General features: G+C 36.9%; 1 protein-coding gene across 2 annotated transcripts in view; it reads left to right on the top strand.

The window, feature by feature from the left end:
- The window catches only part of LOC130595705 (cAMP-specific 3',5'-cyclic phosphodiesterase 4D-like), a 201,432-nt gene extending 175,676 nt beyond the window's left edge, over window positions 1-25,756 (top strand). For both annotated transcript variants that reach the window (XM_057402686.1, XM_057402687.1), the window contains exons 3-4: window positions 5,270-5,505; window positions 25,345-25,756. In XM_057402686.1, coding sequence (XP_057258669.1) covers window positions 5,270-5,505; window positions 25,345-25,360 — 252 coding nt within the window. In that variant the 3' untranslated portion in view covers window positions 25,361-25,756. The remainder of the gene's footprint in view (window positions 1-5,269; window positions 5,506-25,344) is intronic.
- Window positions 25,757-27,053: the final 1,297 nt, after the last annotated feature.

Genomic DNA, 27,053 nt, shown 5'->3' with positions numbered 1-27,053 from the left:
TCACACTCTTCCACTGCTCCAGCATACGGTCCCTCCACAGGAGACAGTCCTCCATGAATTTCTTCAGCTGCTGTGGGGATCTGTTACAGACTGCCTGATCAAGGAGAACCTGCAGATGAAGAACTCCATAGACATATAGGAAAAGCCTCACGCTCGCAGGCCCTTGTTCTCATGGGTGACTTCAACCACCCTGACATCTGTTGGAAGGACGGTAGGGCCCGGCACAAGCAATCCAGGAGGTTCCTCGATTGTGTAGAAGACAACTTCCTTCTGCAAGTAATAGAGGAGCCGACAAGGAGAGGCCGTACTTGACCTCGTGCTCACCAACAGGGAAGGGCTCGTTGGAAATGTGACGCTCCAGGGCAGCCTTGGATGCAGTGATCATGAGATGGTCGAGTTTGAGATCCTCAGGACAGTGAGAAGAGCGTGCAGCAAGCTCACTGCCCTGGACTTCAAAAGAGAAGACTTTGGCCTCTTCAGGAACCTACTTAGGAAGATTCCTTGGGATACAGCCCTAGAGGGCAGGGGGGGGCAAGACTGTTGGTTGATATTCAAGGATCACCTGCTACAAGCTCAGGAGTGTTGCATCCCAACTAGAAGGAAGTGCAGCAGGAGGGCCAGGAGACCTCCTTGGATGGATAAGGAGCTGCTGAGGAAAATTCAAATGAAAAAAGAGGCTTATAATATGTGGAAGCAAGGACAGGAAGCATGGGAAGAGTATAGGGATGTTGTCCGGGAAGCTAGGGACCAGGCTAGGAAAGCTAAGGCCCAGTCAGAATTAAACTTAGCCAGGGGTATTAAGGATAACAGGAAGGGATTCTACAGGTACATAGCAAATAAAAAACAGACAAGGGAGAATGTAGGCCCCCTCAGGAAGCTCTCAGGAGAACTGGCTACACAGGATTTGGAGAAGGCTGAGGTTCTGAATGACTTCTTTGCCTCAATCTTCACTGGCAAATGCTCTGACCAAACCATCCAAGTCTTGGAAGGCAGATGCAGGGACTGTGAGAATGAAGACCTTGCGCCCACTGTAGGAGAGGAACTGGTTTGAGACCATCTTAAGAACCTGAATGTGCACAAGTCCATGGGACCTGATGAAATCCATCCACGAGTCCTGAAGGAGCTGGCAAATGAAGTTGCAAAGCCACTGGCCATCATATTTGAGAAATCATGGCAGTCAGGTGAAGTTCCCAATGACTGGAAAAAGGGAAATATAACCCCCAATTTCAAGAAGGGGAAAACAGATGACTCAGGGAATTACAGAGCAGTCAGTCTCACCTCTGTGCCTGGCAAAATCTTGGAGCAGATTCTCCTGGAAGGCATGCTAAGGCACATGAAAATCAACAAGGTGCTTGGTGACAGCCAGCATGGCTTCACTAAGGGGAAATCCTGCCTGACCAACTTGGTGGCCTTCTATGATGGGGCTACAGAACTGATGGACAGGGGTAGAGCAGTTGATGTCATCTACCTGGACTTGTGCAAAGCGTTCGACACTGTCCCACATGACATCCTTGTCTCTAAATTGGAGAGACTTCAATTTGATGGATGGACCACTCGGTGGATAAAGAACTGGCTGGATGGCCGCATGCAAAGAGTTGTGGTCAATGGCTCAATGTCCAGCTGGAGACCAGTAACGAGTGGTGTCCCTCAGGGATTGGTGTTGGGACTGGTCTTGTTCAACATCTTTGTTGCTGACATGGACAGTGGGATTGAGTGTGCCCTCAGCAAGTTTGCCCATGACACCAAGCTGTGTGGTTCGGTTGATATGCTGGAGGGAAGGAATACCATCCAGAGGGACCTTGACACGCTTGTGAGGTGGGCTGATGCCAACCTTATGAAGTTTAACCATGACAAGTGCAAGGTCCTACACCTGGGTCGGAGCAATCCCAGGCACAGCTACAGGTTGGGCAGGGAAGAGATTCAGAGCAGCCCTGCAGAGAAGGACTTGGGGCTGCTGGTTGATGAAAAAATGAACATGAGCCGGCAGTGTGTGCTTGCAGCCCAGAAAGCCAATCGTATCCTGGGCTGCATCAAAAAGAGTGTGACCAGCAGGTCGAAGGAGGTGATCCTGCCCCTCTACTCTGCTCTTGTGAGACCTCACCTGGAGTATTGTGTGCAGTTCTGGTGTCCTCAACATAAAAAGGACATGGAACTGTTGGAACAGGTCCAGAGAAGGGTGGTGAGGATGATCAGGGGACTGGAGCACCTCCTGTATGAAGACAGGCTGAGGAAGTTGGGGCTGTTCAGCCTGGAGAAGAGAAGGCTGCATGGAGACCTCATGGCAGCCTTCCAGTATCTGAAGGGGGCCTATGGGCCTATAGGGATGCTGGAGAGGGACTCTTCATTAGAGGCTGTAGTGGAAGGACAAGGGGTGATGGGTTAAAACTTAAACAGGGGAAGTTTAGATTGGATATAAGGAGGAAATTCTTTCCTGTTAGGGTGTTGAGGCACTGGAATGGGTTGCCCAGGGAGGCTATGAATGCGCCATCCCTGGCAGTGTTCAAGGCCAGGTTGGACGAGGCCTTGGGTGATATGATTTAGTGTGAGGTGTCCCTGCCCATGGCAGGGGGGTTTGAACTATATGATCTTAAGGTCCTTTCCAACCCTAATAATTCTATGATTCTATAACCCACGTTCTTCCCATGGGCTGCAGTTCTTCATTAACTGCTCCAGCATGGGTCTCTTCCATGGATGCAGTCTTTTAGGAACAGGCTGCTCCAGTATGGGTCCCTTCCATGTGGTCACAATTCTTGCAGCAAACCTGCTCCAGTGTGGGCTCCTCTCTCCACAGGGCCACAGCTCCTGCCAGAAGCCTGCTCCAGCACAGGCTTCCCACAGGGTCACAGCCTCCTTCGGGTATAAATCTGCTCCAGTGTGGGGCTCTCCACGGGCTGCAAGTGGAGATCTGCTCCTCCATGGATGTCCATGGGCTGCTGGGGCACAAATCAGCCTCAGCATGGGCTGCACCATGGGTTGCAGGGGAATCCCTGCTCCAGCACTGGAGCACCTCCTCCCCTCCTTCCGCACTGGCCCTGGTGGCTGCAGAGCTCTTTCTTACTGTCCTGGGTTCAGCAGTAGCAGTCATTTTTCTCCTTCTTAGTAGCTGGTGCAGTGCTGTGTTTTTGACTTTCAGTCTTGGAACAGCACTGATAACAGCGATGGTTTTAGTTGCTGCTCAGTAAGGACTTTGTGAGCCTCATGCTCTGCCAGGGAGGAGGGGAAGCCGGAAGGAAGCAGACAGGACACCTGACCCAAACTAGTCAAAGGGGTATTACATACCACAGCACGTCATGCCCAGTATATAAACTGGGGGCAGTTACTTGTAAGGGCTAGATCACTGCTCGGGTCAGGCTGGGTATCGGTCATTGGGTGGTGAGTGATTGTATTCTCCTCCCTTGTTATTTCCCTTGTCTTTATTGGTAGTAGCAGTAGTGGCTTGTGTTATACCTTAGTTACTGGACTGTTCTTATATCAACCTGTGGGAGTTACATTCTTTCGATTCTCCTCCCCATCCCTCTGGAAGCCGGGGGAATGAACAGGGAGGAGTGAGCGAGTGGCTGTGTGGTTTTGAGTTACCAGCTAGGGTTAAAACCGTGATACTCACGCTTATTGTCACTCTTCTCTCTGGCTGCAGTTGCTCCTGCACAGGAACTTTTTCCATTTCCTATGTTGCCCCAGAGGTGCTACCCCTGTCACTGTTTTGACCTCCGGCCAGTGGTGGGTCCATCTTGGAGCTGGCTGACATTGGCTCTATTGGGCATGGCAGAAGCTTTTGGCAGCTGCTTATAGAAGCCATCATTGTAGCTTCACCCCACCCCTCCAAAAAAAAACACCAACTTTGCCATGCAAACCCCATATAATTACTTATCAGGAAAGGTGTTTCATTAATGGTTCTCCCTGAGTGTACTGAATCATAGAATCATACAGTGGTTAGGGTTGGAAAGGAGCCTAAGACCCTCCCATGGGCAGGGACACCTAAATACATTGCTGTGCAAGCTTTTCTTGCAGGTTTGTATCAACCCTCATGAGAGAGGTCAAATTGAAGCCATGGCTGTGCTGTAACTGGAGGTTTGATTGTAAATTATGGGCACTGTATAGCTTGCTTTATTTGGTATACCATGTGTGCTGTAATACACATGTGAACTCTAGTTTGGCAGAGGCAAATACTCAGTGTAACTATCTTAAATATTGTACTGGGACTGTGAAACTACTAATGCATGACTTATGTGGAATAATACATACCTGTATTTGCTGTATTCCTGATTCTTCATTTAGATATAAGAAATCTTTTGACTTGCTCAAAACTTGGGTTTCTTCAAAGGAAAGTAATCAAGTCAATAGGTGCAGACTCTAATATCTGTGCTAGGGAATTTATCAGGTAATGGTAAAAGACTGTGTAAGACATGGAGAAAAAAAGCCAATTTCTTCTTATTATTACAACAGGCTTCTCAGAATATCAGTGTTCTCAGAAATGTAATTCTTTGACAATTTTCTCTCACAACTGTGAGCACTTTGTTAAAAGTTCTGAAAACTCTCTGAAGACATCTTCTCTCCTTTAATTCAATATATTTGGAGATTTTTTTTCTCGGATTGGATTTCTCTGATTTCTTCCATTATTCCATGACACAGGAAATATTACCAGTGGTGTAGATGATTAAATAAACAATAATGTTTATTAATGCTTAGATTTCACCCTGATCTTAGGAGGTTCTGATATTCACTGTTTCTAAGCACTATGGTGCTTGCTTTAGGTATTTGTCACTTACTACTTAACATGAAATTGCCTTGAGCAAGAGAGAAAGATGGGAATTGGAAAAGCTGAGAGAATTTAACATGGATTTTCTACTCTTTTCACATTGAGAGTTGTACAGTTGCAAATCTCTGACTACTACTTTTATTTTATTATTGGTATTTGGACTTTCATTTCTTCCAAAAGGTAGATGATAACCTGTAGCAAAGCAAGCATATTGTGGGAAAGAAACTTGCTCAATGCAGGTGACAGTTGTCCCCTCTACGGGTATGAGTACACATTTTAGATAGTAACGTGTTAATCTCATAATAAAATACCTTTGTCTTTCCTTTTAAAACACCAAATTGTCTAGACCCTAGAAACCTTTTACTGCATTTTTTCATTTTCATTTTCTCAATAATGACGGTATAAATGATATTTGTAAGAAAGTAGCTTATGAAAAGGAATTAAAAGAGTTATCAAATTAACATTATAGGTATTTTCTTACATGATGGATAATTTCTTTTACATTGACCATAGGTTTCAGAAGAAGCTCTGCATCACAGCACTGAGGATGAAGAGTCTTCCCAGGGAATGGAGCCCTATCTTGTGCGCAGATTATCATCCCGTAACATCCAGCTTCCACCACTGGCTTTTAGACAGTTAGAACAGGCAGACTGGGATAAAAAGAATGATACTGATGCTATCGCAAGGCCCACGACCCTTCCACTGAGGATTCTTCCTCTCATTGCTATTACGTCTCCTGAGTCCAGCAGGTAAGGTCTAGCAATTTCTTGATTTGATATTTTCAGTGGCAGGTGGAGGACAGCAGATGCTGCTTCTAGAACAGAAATTTATTTCTTTCCTAAATCCCCTAAATAAATGAAAAAGAAGAATAAAAAATGAATATGCAAATTTGTGCCTGCCACTTGATTATACTGTTTGTAAACCTTTTGGTCATGTCCAAATACAAACACTAGAAAGTATTTTCTCTGGACATTACTAATACTATATATTCAGAAAGTAGACTTCTGGAGTCTTGAATAACCATTTTTTTAAAATATAATAAATATAGGAGCCTTTTTATACACAGACAAATTTTCACGATACAGTTTCAAAACAAGTTCCAAGGATTCACGAGAGGCTTTTCCATACTCCTGTATAACTACATTATTTTAAATGTAAATAGTTGAACATATTTGGTTATAGTTGATTTGTATTATAGTTGCTTCATATTACATATGTGGCTTCTTGCATTATGCACATTTTTTAGAGTAAACTTTCCTGTTCTTAAATGTTTCTAACACCATCTTATTTGCTCTGTTTATTTTCCAAAATGTGAATTGTTTAGTGTGAAATTGTTCCTTAGAAGGGTGGCAGTGGCAATGCAGCTGTTTGGTAACCTGAGAATATATAAGGAAAAGGAAAGGCAAACACGCTGAGAGCTGAAATGCAGGACTTGACTTAGGAACTTTTGGATATATCTTCAGAGACAATATTGTATTCTGAATAATGCAACTGCAAAGAGAATGTAGGACTTGCAGTGCATAAAAAAAAATATAAGTATTTATGAGGGTGCTATGTCCAAAACCATCTAATACTAACTTTAATATCACCTCTGAATCTTATTTCCATATAGATTTTTTTTTTTTTTGAATAATAGAGATCAATTCTTGAAACATGCTTATAGAAACAGTGACTACATCCATAGAAGCATATAGACAGATTGTTTACAAATGTAAATATTGTTTGGAGAGATAAATAAAATGTCAATTAGTAAAGTTTTGAAGATAAATTATCATGAGTTTTTTGTTTTCTATCCATGGAGGCTGGAGAGAAGATTGGTCTGAGATATGCAAGGAAAAGAAGTATAGGTGGAATGATTATATTTCAGATTCCTGGCTTTTCCAGATTTTAGAGTATTTGGCTTTGAAGCTTCAATGGGATTTTAGATGCCCTGTGAAAACTGTGTAACACACTGAGGGTCCTCTGTTTTTTTTAGCTTTCATAACACTAAGTGAAGAAAACATTTATGCTCCTGATGTGATAGAAGATCAGAAAGCAGAATAAAAAATATTACTTCTGTCCTATGAAAATGTCTAAGTGATTACAGATTTTTGGAAACTGCATTTTTTTCTAGGCTGGATTGAAATTTGCAAGAGCAAGCAAAACAGTTTGAATGGTATTTGGATAACTAACAAACATAATATGTACTGGTTATTATGGGTAGCTACTTGCTGTACTTGGAGAATGATTGCTTCTGTGAGAGGCTTCTCTAGGCTAAGAATCTGTCATAGGCATTAAGAGATAAGTTTGTATCCTGCCTATGATATTCATCCTACAGTTGGTATAATGTGTTTTGGAACTGGACAAAAAATGGTTTATCTTCAAGTAATTATATTTCTGAGAGAGGCTGGGAAACAGCAGATCTACAGATTGTTGAATGGAACTGCCAGGCTGTTAAAGCAAACAAACGAACCAAAACTGAACAGAGCAGCAGAAGCAATTACAATTTCGGTGCTTCTTTGCATAAAATCTTCAGCTTTTATGATTCCTTCTTAGCTAAAGAGCAATTACGCTGCTACAGGAAGAATATTGTTCAGGAAATTAAATTTCTCTAGCTGTTTTGTGCCATTTTTCAGTTATTAGCTCTCTCAAGCAGCTATGCATTCCCCGTTTACGTGCTTGTAATGCCAGCAGAAAAGCTGGAGGAAGCTATCGTTTTATTTGGCATCTTGTCCCCGTAAAAGTACACAAACGTAAGGGACCTATTATGTCTGTGGAAATGCTTAACTCCTTTGCCTTTGAATGTATGGAAATGTGCTGCTGAGAAAAGGAAACCTCTGTATTCAGTAGGTAGGTGAAGGCAGAAGAACAATTCTGCTACAGAAATTCAGTCTGATGTGGAAAAATTTCACCACTGAAAACACTACAAATTATAAATGTATGTTTTTTAAGGAATATGCTAAAAAACCCAAACATAATATAAAGTATCTTACACTGTGATTCAAAGCTAAAACCAGTGAAAATGTATGTAGTTTTTAAAATAAAGTATGCATTTCGTTCCTGACATGCACTTACATACACACACTCCCCTTTTCACTTTTTCTCTCTTTTTATTGTTAGGATGTCTCCAGATCATTTCTGGTTTTATGTTAGCTTTGTATGACCAAGCTACACTAATTCAAAAAAAGCTCTTAAAAATTCCCAAACAACACAGCAGAGTATATGAAAAATTAGAAATAAACTATTCCGTAATGTTTTTCTAAATCTTTCATCCTCTTTTAAACTCTTAGTCTTCTGACTCTAAGGAGACAGCAAAGTGTCTTGTCATTCCTTTCACTCTTCTAATTTCTTTCTATGCATGAAGAGATACAGATTCCAAGTTTTTCTAACCCAGGCTAAACTGAGACAATAATAAAGATCATCATTAAGATGAAGGTTTATATCTTACATTTGCTAACAGGAGTTATAAAAACTAGTGCTTACAATTTGATAGACTTAGCCTGCAGCTGGTAGCAACAGTTATATTTATGAAATGTAACAATTGCCAGACCTTCTATGGGGAGGATTTGAAACAGGCAGGCAATTGCTTTTGATATTTTAGTTCTTATTTTGTTTTATTTTATTTTATTTTAATAAGCATTATATTTACCTTGCGTATATAGCATATTAAATGTCGTATTTTGCTGTAAGCTAGGTTAGCTAGGGTATTTGCAGTGTGCTTGTGACCATGTGTTTTAGATTTTGCCAGTTTTCCTCAAGTAACTGTAACTAAGTTTATCAAAGGTTTTGATGTAGGTAACAGTTATGATGCCATTTACGATGGGATGTGCAGACAAGAAAGTACTGACAGAAGAATACTTTTGCTTTTGCCAAAACATCTGGTATTAAAAGGGCAGGGGACTGTTCTACATGAGAACTTATTTGTTTGAGGAGATTTAAGATATTTGATCTTAACTCTTTTATAGTAACTATTTCAAAGAAGGTTTACTTTCCTCTACATTTGTTTTGCCCAATAGCCACAGATCCCACCCTGATTCAATACTCAAGCTAATATTTATATTGTGATAGCAAATGAGATACTGTAAATTTAATTTCTTCCTTCAAACACTTGGATGTGATTTAGGACAATTGGTCATATTTATATATAATGGTTATATTGATTTCTCCAAAGCTTCATGAAATATGATAAAAGTCTCTTCAGTCACCATTGTGATGGAAACTACCTCTTTTCATTGTTTAACTCAGAAGAAGGGGTGGAACAGTAGACAGATTTCATATTTTTGAGCTGGCTGGACCAGCATTTGTTGGACACTATGAAGTGCAATGACACTCTCAGTGGTACAGATTCAAGGTATCAAGAGTCTGATGCAGGCTTTTATTTCCCCTTGAAAGTATGGCTTTTTCAGTTGCTGCTGAGATTCTTCTGTCCTCCTAATACATATGACTGACATAATATGAAGGATAATGCAATGTTCATTGGATGTAAATTCCAGAAATGTTAAGAGTATATCATGTTTCTGAAGACTTCATTGAAAGGGTTGTTTGAAAGCAAAATATATTTTGGAGTTGAGATGCGGTTAGAAGTCTTTCAATATAAAAATATAGGAACACACTTTTTTTTTGTGTGTTTCATTTAGTTATCTGTAATTCAGTATATATATTGTCTCTTCCTACTACTAATCATATTCTTTGCTCAAACATCATTTGGGAGAGATTATTATCATTGTACAACGTAAGATCTATTTTAAATTGCTTTTGTATTGCTTATGTTCAACTGAAAGTGTGTATTTCAGCATGTTTATGAAAATTTAGGGAGCTATAAGAATGACTTACATGATAGTTAATTTCTGAAGTACCTTTTTTGCAATGTTCCTTCTATCCTAATTTATTAGTTTTTTTCCTTAAGTTAAATTCTGTGGATGAGATAGGCACTGTACTGCTTAAAAACATTTGTGTTTTATTATCCATTAAAGAAGCAATCAAAACTCTCTATTGGAAATCAAATAAAAACTTGATTTAAAATTATCCCCAGTTTTTCCTTCTGCCCTTTAAAGATGCACTTAAAATTTTAATATCTGCTTTTTAAAGGAAATATTAGAAAATTGTTGTTAGTATCATCAATGTAAGTTTGATACTACAGACTGAGAGTCCTAGTTGCAAACTAAATGTTTCTTAATGTCTGCCACTTGCTCACTCATTGTCTTTCCCCTGTCAGAGTAATACCTCAAAGACTAGATTTTGCCTTTTGTAGTTAGGGCCAGAAGAGCTTTTTCAAATGTTAAATGACTGAAATGCGTGAATCCTGAGCCACAATAATGCAGTTATTCATTTACTATATCAGCAAAGTATTTTTAAAACAACAGTTAGAGTTCTGAATCTGGGTTGTTGTTTTAAGGAACAGAGTGTTAGAGAGAGATGATGAAGATAAGGAGACTGGACCTTAGCAGAATAACGTGTAGTAAATATAAAAGCTAGGATAAAGCTGCCCTTTAGATTTATTAATTTGCAACTCTGTAGGGTAGTATATGTAGTGAAAATAAGTGGGAACTATGGTATACATAGTGCTGAAAGATAAAAAATAATAAAAGATAAAAAATAAAAATTGGTATTTCATTTATTTTTTAACCGAGAATTATGATCTTGGACCTGCCAGGCTGTAACTCTTCTTAGGCAGCTTCTCATGGGTCTAGGCTGTTTTCAACTACAGCTGTGTTCCCTGACTCACCTGCCAGTTAAGAATAATGAAGAATAGTGCAACAACTCTTAGCATTTTTATTGCAGACTTCGTTATTTTAAAAGCAGTATAAACATGAGCAAACCCACACGTTGCCTTTGGGAGATCAGTTAGTGAGTAAGTAGTTTTATTTTAATTTTATGCATTAGAAAACTTGCACGCAATGGGGTAGTAGAACTGGCCAAGTCTACAGAACAAACAAGTAATCAAACTATGAATATAATTCAAGAGTTTCTGGCTCCTGGCTTTGGGTCTAGCCTACACTACATGTTAGAAAGCTGAGGGTGGAACTTGGGAAAAAAGAAAAAAAAACCGAAAGTTTATTTCAGTATGTCAAAGAGAATGTTATTGACCAGGTCTGAGAAGGTTTTTAATTATTATTATTAGGAGTTACACATGTAACTGTTGTATGTATCCAGACTCACACAGAACCTTTGTTTCCATCATATTGACTCAGTCTCATCGAACTCTATCTGACTACAGTATCTGTTAGAAAGAAAAGCGTATTTAATTGTCATGAAAACCAAAATTGTGTCAGTATGTAAGCTTAGATCTATCAGTGGGAAAATCGGTGGAGATTTGTAAAGTTAAACGGGTGTTAGAAGTTTTAAAGTTTTGTGGCATCCAAGCCTGGGCTTTTAAGCGAGTCTTCTGTTCTTTTTTTTTAGCATCAACCATATATATGTTGCGATATGTATGCTAGAGTAATTTTGGAGAATAACTTAAAAATAATTCTGTTGGTCAAGACTTTTATCAATTGGGTGCTTTAGAGATGTAAGGAAGCTGTGAAGGTGTCAGGGCCCATACCAGAATACTCACATAATAGTAATTCTTAATATTATAGAATACTTCATATCTGACACTTATCTCCAGCCTCTCCAAAGAAAAGGATTATTTTAATTCATGCCTAGATCTGATGTACAGGTATGCTGTGGAGGACAGCAGGTACTGTGTCTAGTCCAGCATTAGCAATTCTGAAATCCTTTTTAAAAAAATCAGAATTTTTGTCAAATGTTAACATTTTATTCAGTAATGGTAAAACTTCAGTCTTTTCAATGATAAAAAATGACCTGTTTGGCCTTTGAAACCATTATTTCTATATCATAGAAGGGAAACAGACATTATTGTAAACTGTGGATGAGTAAGTGTACGCATGCATGTATTTTCTAATTTAAGGAAAAAATGTATAAGTACTACTTAAAATAGGCATTTAAAAATAGTTATTTTTAATCAATAGATACATCTGAAAAAAATCTAAAACATGGTATAGTCCTCTTTGACTGCAGGGTTATATAATTATCAGATAAAATTTGAGATAAACTTTTAAAAGTGAGGTAGCAGCAGATAATAGAGTGAGCTGAGGTTATTTTTTACTTTTGCTGAACTTTGTGATTCCTGTCCCACCATTCCTCCAGATTGCCAAGGCTTTGTGAATGGCAGTCCTCCAGCGTATCAAGTGCTCCCACCATTCTGGTGTCATCTACAAACTCATTGAGTGTGCATTACACCTTACTGTCCAGATAGTTGTTGAAGGTGTTGGCTCCAGTATTAACTCCTAAGGATGTCTGTTCTTCCCTAACTGATGCTGAAGTTTGGAATCACTTGGCCAAAACCTTTTGAGCTAGATAGTCCAACCAGTTTCCTGTCTGCCTTTTAGACCCCTCATCTAGTCTATATCTTTCCTGCTCAGCTATAAGGTTTCAGTGCAAGTCTGTCAGAAACCTTGCTGCTGCTGCTCTTGTCTGTCACAAAGCCAGGACTTTATTCATGAAAGGGAATCAGGTTCATCACATATGATTTGCCCTTGGTAAAATTATGCTATGTGTTCCTATGTGCTTAAAACTTACTTCCAAAGGAACTTGCTCAATAACCTTCCCAGCATTTAAGATGAGGTTAGAGCAGCTTGTAGTTTCCCAAGCCCTCTTCCTCTCTCTTTTAAAGATGTTCTTACCATCAAACATTTTCAGATCACTGAGGACCTCTTCTGACCACCACAGCTTTTCAGTAATGATAAATAGAATGTGTCCTCACAATGACATTGACCATTTTTGTCAGCACTGTTGAATGTATCCTATGTGGTATCAGGAACTTGAATGTGACTGATTTACTTGAGCAGAACCTAACTTGACCTATCCTTACAATGGGTGGTACCTTAAATTCCCCCAAACTTTCCATCTGGACAAGGTGACCTGGGAGGCCTGAGAGCAGACCTTGCCAGTAAAATAGGGCAAAGAAGGTTTTGCACATTTAATCCTTTTCTATGTCCTTCATCACTTGGTTGCCAACTACATTCACTGGCAGGCCCATATTATCCTTGTTCTTCTCTTTGCCTCTGATGTACCTTTCTGTTGCCTTTCATCTCACTGCCAGATTCATTTCCAGCTGAGCTTTGACTTTATTGATGCCATTGCTGAAAAGCCAGGTGATGCCTCCATATTCCTCCTGGGAAATGTGTTTCTTCTTCCACCTCCTATACTTAACACTTTGTTGAATTACATCTCTATCAGAAGTTCCTTGTTCAGACAATTTGGTGTCCTACTATTGTTTCTAAGCCTTCAATCACATTTTATCCAGCATGCTACAAGAAAGTGAGTCACTGGCTGATTATGTAGGATTTTTATGCTGAAATATTATTTTAATTTTCAATTAAAATTACATTCCGGTATGCATTCAGAAAAATCAGGGATTTCTTAATGTGACTGTGCTCTGTACTCTGCTTTTGTGTTCATACAATTTGGTGCTGTTATGTTAAACAGAATAGGAGAAACTGTTTTCTTGTTTCATAGCGGATTTGACTGTAGATATATAAAGACTGGTCATTTGCTAGGTGATCTCTTTAAATGATTTCTCTTGATGATTCTTCCTAGTGTGTAGCCCATATTTCCACTTAGATGATTATAGGTGCCAAGGCCTACCGCTATAATGGCTCATCTTGCAAAGGAAAGCTCAAAAAGTAAAAGACTGCTCCTATATAACTGGTTAGAGTTGCAGTGATGCAAGGGAAGGCTGGAAATTCATTAAGATCAGCTTTTCTTTCTGTATCAAAAATGGAGAAGGTATTACGTTAATTATTTTAAAAAGATTTATACTTTCAGGTATTGCCTTTTTTTTGAGCAGTTAACTAGTAAAGTACTCATTATATTAAAATGTTTCCTTGGGCAATGAGCCAAACACAAGATCACACACTACTGAAGATTGTGTGAAATTAAAAATAGTGATTTACTGTTAAAATGAAGCGTGAAAAAATGCATAACAATCTCTTAAAATATACTTTTTCACTATGTCACATTAATGTCAATTTAGATATGACAAGAGAGATCAGAAGGCTTATCCAATTAGAGGAATACAGAGTGTCTTCCTTACAAGGACTTTTTATGTTGGAAATTGCCACTTTACATTGGTTTCACTATTGAATTGGTTTCACTACTATTGATGTGTTGTGGTTTAAGCTCAGCCATAAATCACACAGTTGCTCTCTCACTCCCATCCTTTTCTACCCTTCCCACCCCCCATCCGCTCCCAGAGGGATGGGGAGGAGAATCGAAAGAATGTAACTCCCACAGGCTGAGATAAGAACAGCCCAGTGACTAAGGTATAACACAAATCACTACTGCTACCACCAATGATAATAATGATAAGAGAAATAACGAGGGAAGAGAATATGATACCACCCGCTGAAACAAGCCTGGCCAAGCAGTGAGTGCCCTTCTGGGTAACTCCCAGTTACCTCCTGGGCATGATGTGCTGTGTTATGGAATACCTCTTTGGCTAGTTTGGGTCAGGTGTCCTGTCTCTGCTTCCTCCTGGCTTCCCCTCCTCCCTGGCAGAGCATGAGACTCAGAAGGTCCTTGGCCAGACCAAACATTTGAGCAGTAACTAAAAACATCGCTGTTATCAGCGCTGGTCCCAGGCCGAAAGTCAAGAACACAGCTCTGCACCAGCTACTAAGAAGGAGAAAAATGACTGCTACTGCTGAACCCAGGACATGATGTCTTGAGCTCTTTCTGATTTGCATTTCAATCAACCCTACAGAGGCAGCTTACAAATACAAGAAACCTGCTGGACTCTTATAAGCACATAAAGCTGAGAGAAAGATAGGGATCACTTCAAGAGGGTGATCCAGCCAGCAGCTGGGGTTGAAACCAGACTTTAGGGTAATTCCATCCAAGCTGCCTTGGCGTGGAAGGACATAGTGAATGGTAGTAGGAAAGCACAGAGCAGCCTAAAGGCCCTTTGTATGATAGTGTGCAGAATGGTGCCTAGAATCTGAGCAATCAATGCACACCTGGGAATGAGAATCAAAGTAGAAGAATATTAATTCTGAGCATTTACATCACCTAATATTTCTGCAGGTCTGTGTGCGCAGTTACTGCTGTATTAACCCTATTGAGGCTGATTATTAACTATATTTTTTCTCATGTGTTCCTTTTCCTAAATCAGTGGAAGTGAAAAGGTGGTGCACAGGAAAGGATCTGGGCTATGTAGTGGATGAAGCTGTCACCATTTCTTACCTTTCCTCCTTCAGTATAATACTGCACAGAGGCAAGCATCTGATTGCATAACCTAATTAGTACACACAATTCATAATAACTATTTTATAGTACTATTCTGTAGTACTTTATATATATAGCAACACATAAAGTATGCTATTTTATAGCCGAATTCTATTTATAACTTAAAACATACCTGGAAATCCTCTGAGAAGAAATCTGATCGGTTTACGAGGTTACTTGAGAAGGTCTGCTTTGATAAGCATATCAGCTATGCCTGTCCTGTTTTTTCTTTTGTCAGGTACCTGCTTATGGCCAGTAGGGGTTACAGAATGCTAGCTAGAAAGACTCTTGGTCTGGCTAAGTATGGCCATTCTCACATAAAAAGGGTTGTAACAGGTTTTCTTTTCTAGACCATTGTCATCTGTTTGTCACGTTTGCATTCCTTCGACTTCCTTCAGCAGAATTTTCATCCATGTTCAGACCATTAGTAACCATAAATATACTTCAAAAGTTATATTTGTACATAAGCATATGCTTACTAAGGCCTTCATCTATTTTATGACTGGATAAGTACAGATTTAGAGTTACAAATTTAAGTTAGATCGTTTGAATGTATTTACGGTAACATTTCGCATTACTAGCAAATGATGTAGTTAATGCAGATTACAAATCTCATTTTGGAATTTGAACATTTAACACTTTTAAGACTTGATGTTTAAATACTGTACAATATGACATCCAAATATATATAGAATATTTCAGATAATTGTGATAAGGCATTTCACTTGCAGGATTACACTGTTGGAATAAAAAGAACATTTTATAATTCAATACTTTTATCAAAATGTTATTTCATTATATGACTTCACTTTTTGTTGAAACTTTATTTAGGAAAAATATATTTTGTATTCTTGCAGATGAAAATTTTTCTCTTCACTCTGGAGCCATTTTTCATTATCTGGAAAATATAGTCTCTTATTAAGTAGGCAGCTCAAACGAAGAAAGCGAGATTTGAATTTATTGAGATGATGCCTTGATTCACACTGAAAAGTTTAAAGAAAATTCATAGAGCAGACAATGAATAATATTCCAGTTTGGAACACGAGGGAATAAATGGGATATTCTGGAAACAGGAGGAAGTTGATTTCTTCACAGCTGTAATCAAAATGATACTTTGAAATGATCTAGCATAGAAAGTGATTTCCACATACAAATTTTACATTAGGGGTACTCCCTGAAAACGGCCTGTTAAGTACATTTACTCATCTGCTGACTTTCTGTTTCTAGTCTAAAGCTTCAGACTTTCTTCTGATTCTTTTAAACATCCTAGTTACAGTTTCCCTTTTCACTTCAGACAAAGGCTCGACATAAGTTCTCTGGAAAGTAAATGGATCAGATTCTCTTGAGACTTGAATGTACCATAATTTTTGCTTTACTTAAAATGGTCTTTAAAAGGGATAATGTTATAAAATGGAGATAAAAAGAAAGAACTTCAAAATTATCTTGCAAAAATATAAGGGCAGATAATTTGTAGTTCTTGTAACAGCAAAGAATATAGAAGAGAGAAGCCATGAAAGGCTGTAACTCTGGTTTCACCTCTTTCCCAGCAGTGAACCAATTTTATGAGATGTTTTTCATAGGTTCCTTGCTTGAACTTCTGAGTACAGAGTAAAAATGTGAGCTTTATCAGAGGATCTGCTCCATGTGATAGAGTAAGATTTGGTTGACTGCTATTACTTACAACAAAATAAGTTTCTGGGCAATCTCAAGTAATGGCTATGCAATGGTCTCATTCTGTTCTGTCTTGACACATCTCTTCTTAACTATAATTTTCTTTAATTCAAATGTAACTCTGATCTTTTTTTCTGGTATAGGTGATAGGGTGATTAAATGGAACAGTTTGACAATGAGAAAGGTGTGAATAAGTGGCTGCAGAACCACATAGACTCTACAGTAAAAGCTCTTTTCAGATCCAGCATTAGATATGTCTGGATGTCCCTAGTAAAAAATAAATGTATAGTGATAATTTTTTATAGCTATGTATGATCTTAATTTAACAGGTAGAAATGGAGACTTTTCAATGGAGACAAATCAGTACTGTGGATTTTCGAGCAATTGGATTTTTATGACAACTTTGTCTGAAAAGTTTGAAGGAGATTTTTATTTCTCTGACTGCAACCTTGCTGCAACATTTCTTTCCTTATTTCCCTTCTGTTGCCTTGTTTTGGCTCATATCTCCTTTCTCCTCCAGATTTAAATCTTTTGATGCTTATAGGTGTATATTATAATCTCTATCAGTGTCTAAAGCATATATTAATCACACATATTCTGCATTCTTGGTCTGCAAAAATGCAAGATAGCTCTCTTTCATGTTCTGCATAATTTTTGTAACTGTTCTTCAACTTGGGCAGAAGCCCTGCATTCAATTTTTTCTGAAATTATCACCACTGGAAAAGTGCATGATCGATGGAGAACATGGAGTAGTCTGTATCTGGAGTATCTTACACAGTGTACCAAGTAACTTACATGATATTCAGCAACACGGTTTCCAAACTGTTTTATGGCAATGAAATTCTAAAAACTTCTATGCAATTCTTGAAAAAAGAATTGTCATCTACTTTTTGGGTAATGTAAATACAGACGTGAATAGCACTTTTTTTTTTTTTTTTGTACATACAGAGAGATCTGCATCAAGATATTTAATAATCAGTGGTAAAACTTGATGTCATCCTAGTAATTTTCCTCAAAAATCTAATTTGATTTTATAATCACAAAAGTAAAATGTATGAAATAATCCTTAGCCCTAAATATTCCTTTTGAGATTCTTCATTTCTTATATATGCATGAATTAATAACAATTGCTCTTCTTCATCAAATGTAAATATATAATTTTACTTTTTTTAATTCACAGATTAATTGGTATAAATCTGGACAATAACTATGCTTTTGTCATCTTTATGTTAATGATAAAATATGATGCATCTTTATGATGCTAAAATATCGTGATATTTTCAAACCCTGATTGCTCTTCATGTAGACATGGTGACAAAATCCTGTTTAATTAAATGGTGACAGGATGCGGCCTACACAGAGGTACTAAAAGCTGTGTGGGAGATTAATGTAAAGTCACCAGTAGTCTGGGGTTTCCTCTGGAGACTGTTCTGTAAATTTAGCCTCAATTGAAAACAGAGAAAAAAAATCATAAGATTTTCTCTGTTAAGTATAAATGGCATGCTTGCTTAACATAAATAACAATTATTTAAAAACATATAAAATATGATATTTTTATTGTAGTAGGGGAGGAAACAAAAAATGAAGGAGGGATAGGAAAAGCCTTTAAAATCCCAGCAATAAGATAATAAAATAAGCAGCGCTGACTTCTCTGGTAGCTTAAAAATCTTTAAGCTCTTCATTAACATGCTTGTATTTCAGATGATTATCATTGATTTCCTTGGTAAAGCAGAGGCTAGATGTATTCTGTCATAGTTTTTTAGAGAAGAATTGCACAAAATAAAGTAGAAGTTGCTACCCTAAGAAGCAGCTGCATCAATGTGGATGAATATACTCTACAGTTAAGATTTCTTTCAACACTGGTTAGTACTGACTTTGTATTAGAAGCTATCCTGTGGTTCTAACGTCCTCACCTCTTAAGATTTTTCTTGCCAAATGCCTTAGTGAGTAATAGAATCATAGCCATTGTACTTTCTGTGATCTCTATAGAACCAAAGCATCCTGAATTCCAGTTAAATTGTAAATGGCATTTTAATTGTGGACTGAGTTGAAGATCCATTATTTCTTTGATGCTCCTGCAAATACGTGCTTGCCCTTGCACAAAACTTGCTGATGTCAATCTGTAATTTCTGAGAAAGGCGAGAATTGATAGCAGTTGCTAGATGTAGGAGTTTTCCCTATATTTGAGGACAGTAACTTCTGTATTGCGTTATTTTGTCTATCTTTGATACACCTTGAATTTGGAAAAAAAACCAAACAACTGCTAAAAATATTAGTGAGAGCAATCTACCAAAGAACAAGTAGAGATGAGCAACAGACGTGTGATTAAAAAATCCAGAAAAGTAAAGACTTTTAAGAGGACTGAGTAAGAGTATCCCTTGATAATCTCGATAGTAAAGTCAGAGAACACATAATTCAAAGATAATTGAAATACACTTGTTGATGTTGCAGTTTTCTAAGAATATTTCAGGTTTTGTTTGTTTGCTTGAACATGTTCCACTGGCAGCTAGGTAGCTAAGTGCGATTTAAGTCAGATAAATCCAAGCATAAAACTTTTTCATTTGAATTTAGACCTTTAAAAAATGGTGCCATTGGCAATACAACAATTTTTTTCAGTCTCAGAGTGTTGGCATAGTCAGTAAAAGTTTTGCAATGCCTTTCAAGTTTGCTTTCTAATGAAGCCTGATGACAGTGTGAGATAACACAAGTCATATTCATGCTAGTCCTGTAATACAGCAGTAGCAATTGCTACTCTCTTTTGCACCAATTAATGAGATGCTATTGGCATTACAATGAGAGGAATTGCTTTAGGTGATCTCTTTTGGCTTTAAATCCTATTTAGAAATCAAATAAAATAAAGTTTTTGCTGAGCATCAGTGTGATTCCAGGATGTAGGACTGGAACCTTTAATACAAGGGAATTAAGTAAGTCTTATCTGGCTTGTTTAATAATAAATTAAAATACTTTTAAAAATACAGATAGATTAGAAGTAATTTGAAGATATTTTGAGAAATGTTGTCACTCTGCAAAACAAAGAAAATTAAATTTATAAGCCAAGATTAATTGTGGTAAGGGTTTTGCCAAGAAGCACGGTGAAGACAAGCAAAGAAATCTCATGGACAACTATGGCACCAGTTTTCCACATTATGTCAAGGCTTATAAAATGTGAATAAAGTATTACTGAACTAACACAGAGTGCTAAGGAACTGTGATGAGAATAATTAAATAATGCTGTTGAAGCTGTTTAAATTACCCTCATTCCTCTCCTGTATAGCATTTTCCACAGGGAAGATCAAGATCTGTAAGATGCTTAATAGCTACATAGTTACTTAAACGTAAACATCAATATATAATGCACTTAACTAGAGAATTAAGGGGACAACCTATTGAAGAATGCAAAAAGCTTTGGAAAAGGTAGTATGGATAAAGGAAAACAAAGCTGGAATATTGTTGTTACCAACAGAGTGGTGTAAGAGTATGAACTAAGAACATAAGCTTCACTTTAAGAATATAGTTGTGGGGTTTTTCTCTCAATGATTTCACCTGAAACAACCTAACAGTTTCTATTTATGACAGCATTTACTGTCAGCAATTATTTCAGTAATTAAAGCAGTAAGTGGATTATGATTTCTTACCCACTGTTATATCTCACTCAGAGAAATCATAAGTATTGAGCTACTGGTGTTTAGATTTTTTTCTTCAGCATTAAATGAATATTAGCTTTCCATCATGAATTAGATCCAAGCCAGATGATTTCACTGTCTGAGTGATCAGTGGCACTCAAAGTCCTGATTCCCTGAAGCATGAGCTGTTTGCAGAACCTGAGGACAAAATTTAGTGCTCCGTATTTTATGATACCTAACAGATAGTAAGAAAATAAACCTGTACTTATTCTGTAGGTAGACATTTCAAGATTTGTTGCTTCTTGCAAGGATGTCAGATTACACAAGTTTTTGGTAAAATATTTGCAAACATATGTGTATGGAAAGCTGCTATCTTGATCATGAACACCCTCATGATACTGAAAATACAAACAATTCTTTGTTTGAAGGATTCACTGTTTAAAAAAAAACAAAACACAAAAGTCAAGACCCATACCTTCAATCCAGCAGTAACAAAGATGCAAACTTAAAATCTTACAAGCATTCCCCATTAATCCTGAAATGTTAATCACATGCTAACAATAGCTTCTAGGCACTGGTAGATTTCAGCATCTCTGACCCTATCTTAATCCGTTTTTGAGTACAAATTTAACATGCCCCGATTGTACTTGACCATGTTCACTCAAGCATGTAGTCACACTGCTCTAAAAGAGTAATAATGTCTAAGTCTACTATTCTGCCCCTGTAAAGGTCTGTTGATGGGTTAGAGGGTCAGCCTTCACTAAAGCACTCAGTGAATGCTGACCCAAGAGAGACAGAGCTGGGAACAGTTTCAGAGCTTCTGCTGTTTGTGACTGCTGCCTTGAATAGTCACGATCTGGCTAGCATTCCGATAGGATTTATAAACCCTGCAAACATCAGGGAGAAGCTTGGTTTCTGGTTTTTTTTTGTTTGTTTGTTTTGTTTTGTTTGTTGTGGTTTGCTTTTTTGTCGATCTGTTTTTTTGTTGTTGATTTGGTTTTTGGTGGTTTAGTTTGGCTTTTTTTTTAACTTTTTTTTTTTTGTTTGGTTTGCTTGGGTTTTTTAAGAACTGAAAAACAGTTTTTAATTATTTAATCTTTCTCTATTTCTCTCTGCTTGAAAAAAGTGGTGAGAGAACAGAGAGGGTTGAAGGGAACTATGTGGGTGCTAGCTAGAGTGATAAGATAGGATCAAAGCATTCCACCATTTTTGTAAAATAATTAACTTGAAAAACATGGCATTTTATTGTGCAAACCATTGTCTATGAGATCTTTCACATTTGTCTCTGGAGGGCAGTGCTCTTATGCAAGTGATTCATTTGACAAATGTGAAAGAATTTTCAGCCAACAAATTTCATATTTTTGGAGCATAACTGAAACTGATATATTATACTGGCTTCAGGCAAATGTTGCAATTCAAATAATGTTCACTTGTAGCTCAAATATGAGCTGAACAATCCAACTTTCAATGAAGACAGCCGAAAACCCTCCTAGTGGTTCTAGCTGGAGGGCCATCAAACCAAAATGAGCCAAGTTTAGGAAATAAAGCCATTAATATTTTCAGCGAGTATGAGATGCACAAGTAACATTACAATTTTGATAAATAACACTTTAAAACTTTTTTTAAATCTCAAGTTAATATCTTTCTATAAAGGCCTTTACTTTGGAGAGTTACAGATGAGAAATTAAATTGGCAATATTCACACTCACTTACCCACACTAATGAATGCTACTTTCCCCTCTATCCTTCATTTAAATAATAAGTAATCCACTGACTTGCAAAATTACATTTTACTATTTAAACTGTTAATATTTCTAGTTCCCCAAAAGCAAGTAATTAACAAACCTTTTGCCAGAAATATAAGATAATTTACATATATATCCTTTATTATTTTAAATATTAAAAAATGTTTAATATTAAAAAATATTAAATACAATTTGTTTATCCTTTATTTGTTTAAAAATAATTTATTGAAAAACTGACTGATACCAATTCCTAGCTTTCTAATAAAAAAAAAGTAGTTTCATACATGTTAGAAATTTTGACACTTTAATTAGCTTCAATGCACTATATTTTTGAATTTTGGTCTGTATCTGTCAAAGTTAAGGTTAGCTATGTGTTAATTAAGCTGTCCAGTAGTTGAAATATATTCTACAGGAGAATGTAATTTTCTTTTGAATGCTCTTTCCAAAAAGGAAATAAATTCTATTATTCATTCTAATGGTAGTGGATAGATCTACTGCTTCATTAAATAAATAAATAAATCCAGAAACATTTTGGGGAGCAATTATCTGAAATCTGTTAACACGAGCCTTTTACATTCTTTTGCCTTCTTAATACTTGGCAAGAGTCAACTGAAATACCTGTGTTGCTCTTCCAGAAAAGTAACTATTTTAAAGTTTATTTTTAAAGCATTTTTATTTTTATTCTCTGCATCTTGCTTTATAAAGTTGGAGAAAATTATTAAAGCTTATATGAGACCTTGAAGGAATGAGGGGGATGTAGAAGCAAAAAAAGAAAACCCTACCTAAAAAAAGAGTTATTTAAAGGTTGGCCCTACAAAAGATACTGGTTCAGTTTCATTCATGGAATACCTAGTAGCCTTCCTTTTGTTCTTTAAATGAACTTAAATAGCAGAGTATTTCAGTGTGTGTGTGTGTGTGATGAATCCAAACCATCATTAAAAATTATGAAACTAATTAAGACAATGAGTAGCGAGCTTCAGATATGGTTTGAGTAATATAAAGGAGCCAAAGAATTATACTGCCTAGTTCTGAGTAAACACCTTACCAGCTTTATGCAAAACTCACCTGACTTGGAGTTTGATTAGGCACTCCAGCTCTTTCTGTTCATTTGTTTTGGATTTTTTTCTTAGTGTTTGTTAGTTCAGTGAGGGTTTATGCTTTTTCACTGAGAACTGAGTGAAACTAGGTTTGAATGAGGTTTGCCTTTAACTTGTAAGCTTTCTTGTTTGTGGAAATCAGAGTAAAATTAAGAGGCTTTAATGCTGCACAAGTCTTAAGGAATTAAATTCTCCTAAACCCCTGCAAACTGAAGTCATTATACTTCATACAAGTGTACCCTTAATAAAATACCTTGGATGCCATCCACGTTCCTCTGCTTGAAGTGAGTAGATCAATAATTTAACTGATAAAGTGGAAAGGAAGCTGGAGAAGTACCTTTATCCTTCAGACCTTGTCCAAAATGAGCTAGATTCTCACTCTGTGATTTTTCCAGATCAATGGGTGATATGCAGTTTTATTATTCAGGAACTACTTTGGAAACCAAGTTTCAATCAAGGTATCACTGTCCCCTATTGCTACAAAAGGAAGAAACTCCACAGAGGCTCTCCTGGGGCTTATGCTTCATTAAATCTGCTGCTGTGGTACAGTGGGGAAGAGGAGGTAGTGGGAAGAACACTGACTGTGCTAAATCTCTCCTCTCTTGCTCCTGTACTATCCAACTGGGAAAGTAATAAGTGTTGCTGTTGTTTCCTTCTCCAGCTGCAAATCAAGGCAGTCAAGGAACTGTTTTTAAGATCTGCCCCCTTCTACATTCAGTAATTACATAGAACTAGCAGGAATATAACTTGTGATTTTTAGTGTGCTTCTGAAATAGACTGAGCCTTTGCTCAGTGTTCCAAGTGGGAGGATACATGAAATTGTGATCTTAATGGGGGCAAAATGCCTTTCATCTCAATCAGCTCAGCTTTTCATAAATACAGCTCTGCATCAGCCCTAGGGGTGTCAAAGCCCAGGCCTTAGCTGTGTCTTTCCATGTACCTGCAGTATCAAACACATGGTTCCTACACACTTGACAGATTTTAAATTACATGGGTAAAAGGAGAGGGTTGGTTTTTGTGTGTCAGGGTATTTCTCTTCTTTTTGGCGGAGTTGTGATGAATGTATTCCACAGGACTGAACTCAGTGCTTTAATATACAGAACAAGAACACAATTTATACAGAGGGACTATGCTCTTGCAATCGGAATTTTGATTCAAAGAAACATCCTTCGAGCATAAATACTCTCTGTAAGAAGCAGAAACTGTGAGCACAAGGAACTGTTAGCTTTGTGCTTGTATTCAGATTTTGAAAGCCATGTAGTAGTCTGTATTATAGTAAATACTTAAATGAATATGATTTCTATTTCACTTTATACTATAAATTAATTTGGCATTTATGCCACACCTATTCTAAGAAAAGTAGATCTTTGAATCAGTTGTGATGGGACGCAGGGAAAGTTAAAGAACACTCAAAAATATCATCTGTCAGGTAACAAATTAAGTAATTTGATTATGCTTATATATAGAAGGCAGTAGATTAGATAGCTAATAAGTTTACAGAGTTTTTTTTTTGTTTGGGGGTTTTGTGTGGATTTTTTTTTGTTTTTGTTGGACTGTTGGGGGTTTTATTTGTTTTGTTGGTTTTGGTTTTTGTTGGATTTCTTTGTTTTGTTTTTTTGCTTGTTTTTCTTTGTTTTTCTTTGTTTTTTTTTTTGTCTCGTGTGTGTTCCCCCCCCCCCCCCCCCCCCAACTTGGAAGTGTTATTCCTCACTAAAAAAATGTATCAAAAATAGGTCCCCATGGAGCTGTCTACAGGAATATCTTTCTGCAAACTGGAAAAGGAGCCTTCGAAATAGGCAATAAGCATTTACCATGTTAATAGTAATTTTAGTAGAATTAAATTATGGACAAATTCCATAATTTCAAAAAGGCATGTGGAGAAAAGAAAAGGGGGCTACTGACTGTTAACTTGTCTCTGCAATAGGATTTCAGAATATATGTTGAAACAGATACGATGCTCTTACCATAACTGTCCTTTGTTTGCAGTGGTAAAGAAGTTAATGATTAATGAGAATACATTCTACAAGTAGATTATGTGAGACTTATATGGGTACGGTCTTGTTATATTTTCTTTTTCTACACTTTGTAGTTCTACATCTAACCACATATTCTACATTTAATCAGACCTTTACTTTTTAAAGCACTCAATTTTTTCCTCTTTAATCATATTTTCAATTGATTTATAGAATGATGATCTGCTGAATTACTTTTCCATTGCCAGCATTAGGAATATGCTTCTGCTTCATGAGTCAGATGTGATAAAAAAAATCATATGAAGAGCTAGTGACTGTCCGCTGTATCAGAAATTCAATCTTAGTGGACTTAAAATAAGTCAGTGAAAATTCATGGTTATATTTAAAATACAGTACAGTTTTTTAATTGCTATTCTGCTGAATTATAACATGATTACTATCAGCACTGTAGTCAGTGGTGAATACTACTGAGCAAAATTTATCATTACCTAACGTGTGTTTTAGCATTTGTTCATTTTGTGTATAGACAATGTAAATGATTTTCTCTCACTCTACTGTTGTTTACAAGGTATGTAAACTATTACAGAAGGATGTTCTCTCACATGAAGTAGGTGGACATTATTAGTTTACTAATTAAACTGCTGTGTGTTTTCTAATCCAGTTATATTTGTTATCTTAATACATTGACCTTCGGTGTTACATTATTTATGGTTTGTATTGCACCTCAACATTACAATTCCCTTATATTGAGGCCAAAAAATAAATGCAGTGGTTTCTAATGACTGCTTGTCAATGGTTAGTAAAAAAAAATGAAGTGACAATATAAGATGCTCCACGTTATTTTTTGTATGTCAGAATTATCTTCACTGCAGTATCACAGGTATCTGTTAAGAACTGCCATTCTGAAGGACTAAGAGATATAATGGTACACTGTTAATGCTACTGCCATCAGCTAAACAGAGCCTTGAAAATACTGTGAAAACCTTTGTCAGGAAAGATACAAAAGCAAACAAATTTATTAGGTTTGAACACTATTCTTTCTCCTTCGCTAAGTATTTCTTAAGAAACACAAGCACGTGTTTTTAAAGACAGATATGAAAGGTTAAGAAACCTACCTTACTTAAAATGGTATTTTTTTATAAGGTAAAATGTTACATTTTATTTTATGGATCTCTGTGCATTTTGGTGTGATATACACAGGGAGCTCCAAGATGTTAATACAAGGCTAATAGATGGGTATGCCTGGAGCAATAGTTCTCATATTCAAGCCTCAACTCACTAGGGAGATTCCAGTCTTGTGTGAGGAGGCTCAGGCAAGATCCAAGAAAATGAAATATATTTTTCTAAATAATTTCAGTTACAACTCTCAAACATAGAATGTTCTGTTGCTATTGAGCCTTCAGCAGACCTGGTACTTTTGAGGATTCTGTGGTGAAATAAGCCAAACTAGGAAGAAAAAAAAAAAAAATAACCTTGATTTCATATAAAAAATATTGATGAAAAATTATCATATGCTATTTGTTTGTTTGTTTCTAGGTAAAGCTTCTAGGTTCTATTTATAGCATATTTTTCAATAAAGTGTAAATATCCTGTTCTTTGGGAACAATATGTTCTGTCACTATCTTAACACACTGGTGTAATAAACACTTAATCAAATACGTGGGAGTTTAAATTTAAAGATTTGAAGGTGACTGACATGAAAGTCAGATATTTAACTGTAAGTGAAGAGTCAGATATTTAACTGTAATTGAACATCTGCCTTAACACTGTGCCCTGTGCTTCAGTTTCCACTTGCGTAAAATATAGGTAGTAACATGCCATACGTATTTTTTTGGGTGAAATGCACACAAACCACTAAGTAAATGCAAAACACTTAATAACATAATATTGTTACTACTAATAAAAAATTGGTACAGATATGG

Source organism: Pezoporus wallicus, unplaced genomic scaffold (assembly GCF_028554395.1).
Source record: "Pezoporus wallicus isolate ANWC-B61680 ecotype Strahan unplaced genomic scaffold, APGP_CSIRO_Pwel_v1 contig_2870, whole genome shotgun sequence".
NCBI lineage: Eukaryota > Metazoa > Chordata > Aves > Psittaciformes > Psittacidae > Pezoporus > Pezoporus wallicus.
The sequence above is the reverse complement of the archived record's forward strand: the minus strand, read 5'-3'. Positions and strand labels throughout refer to the sequence as shown.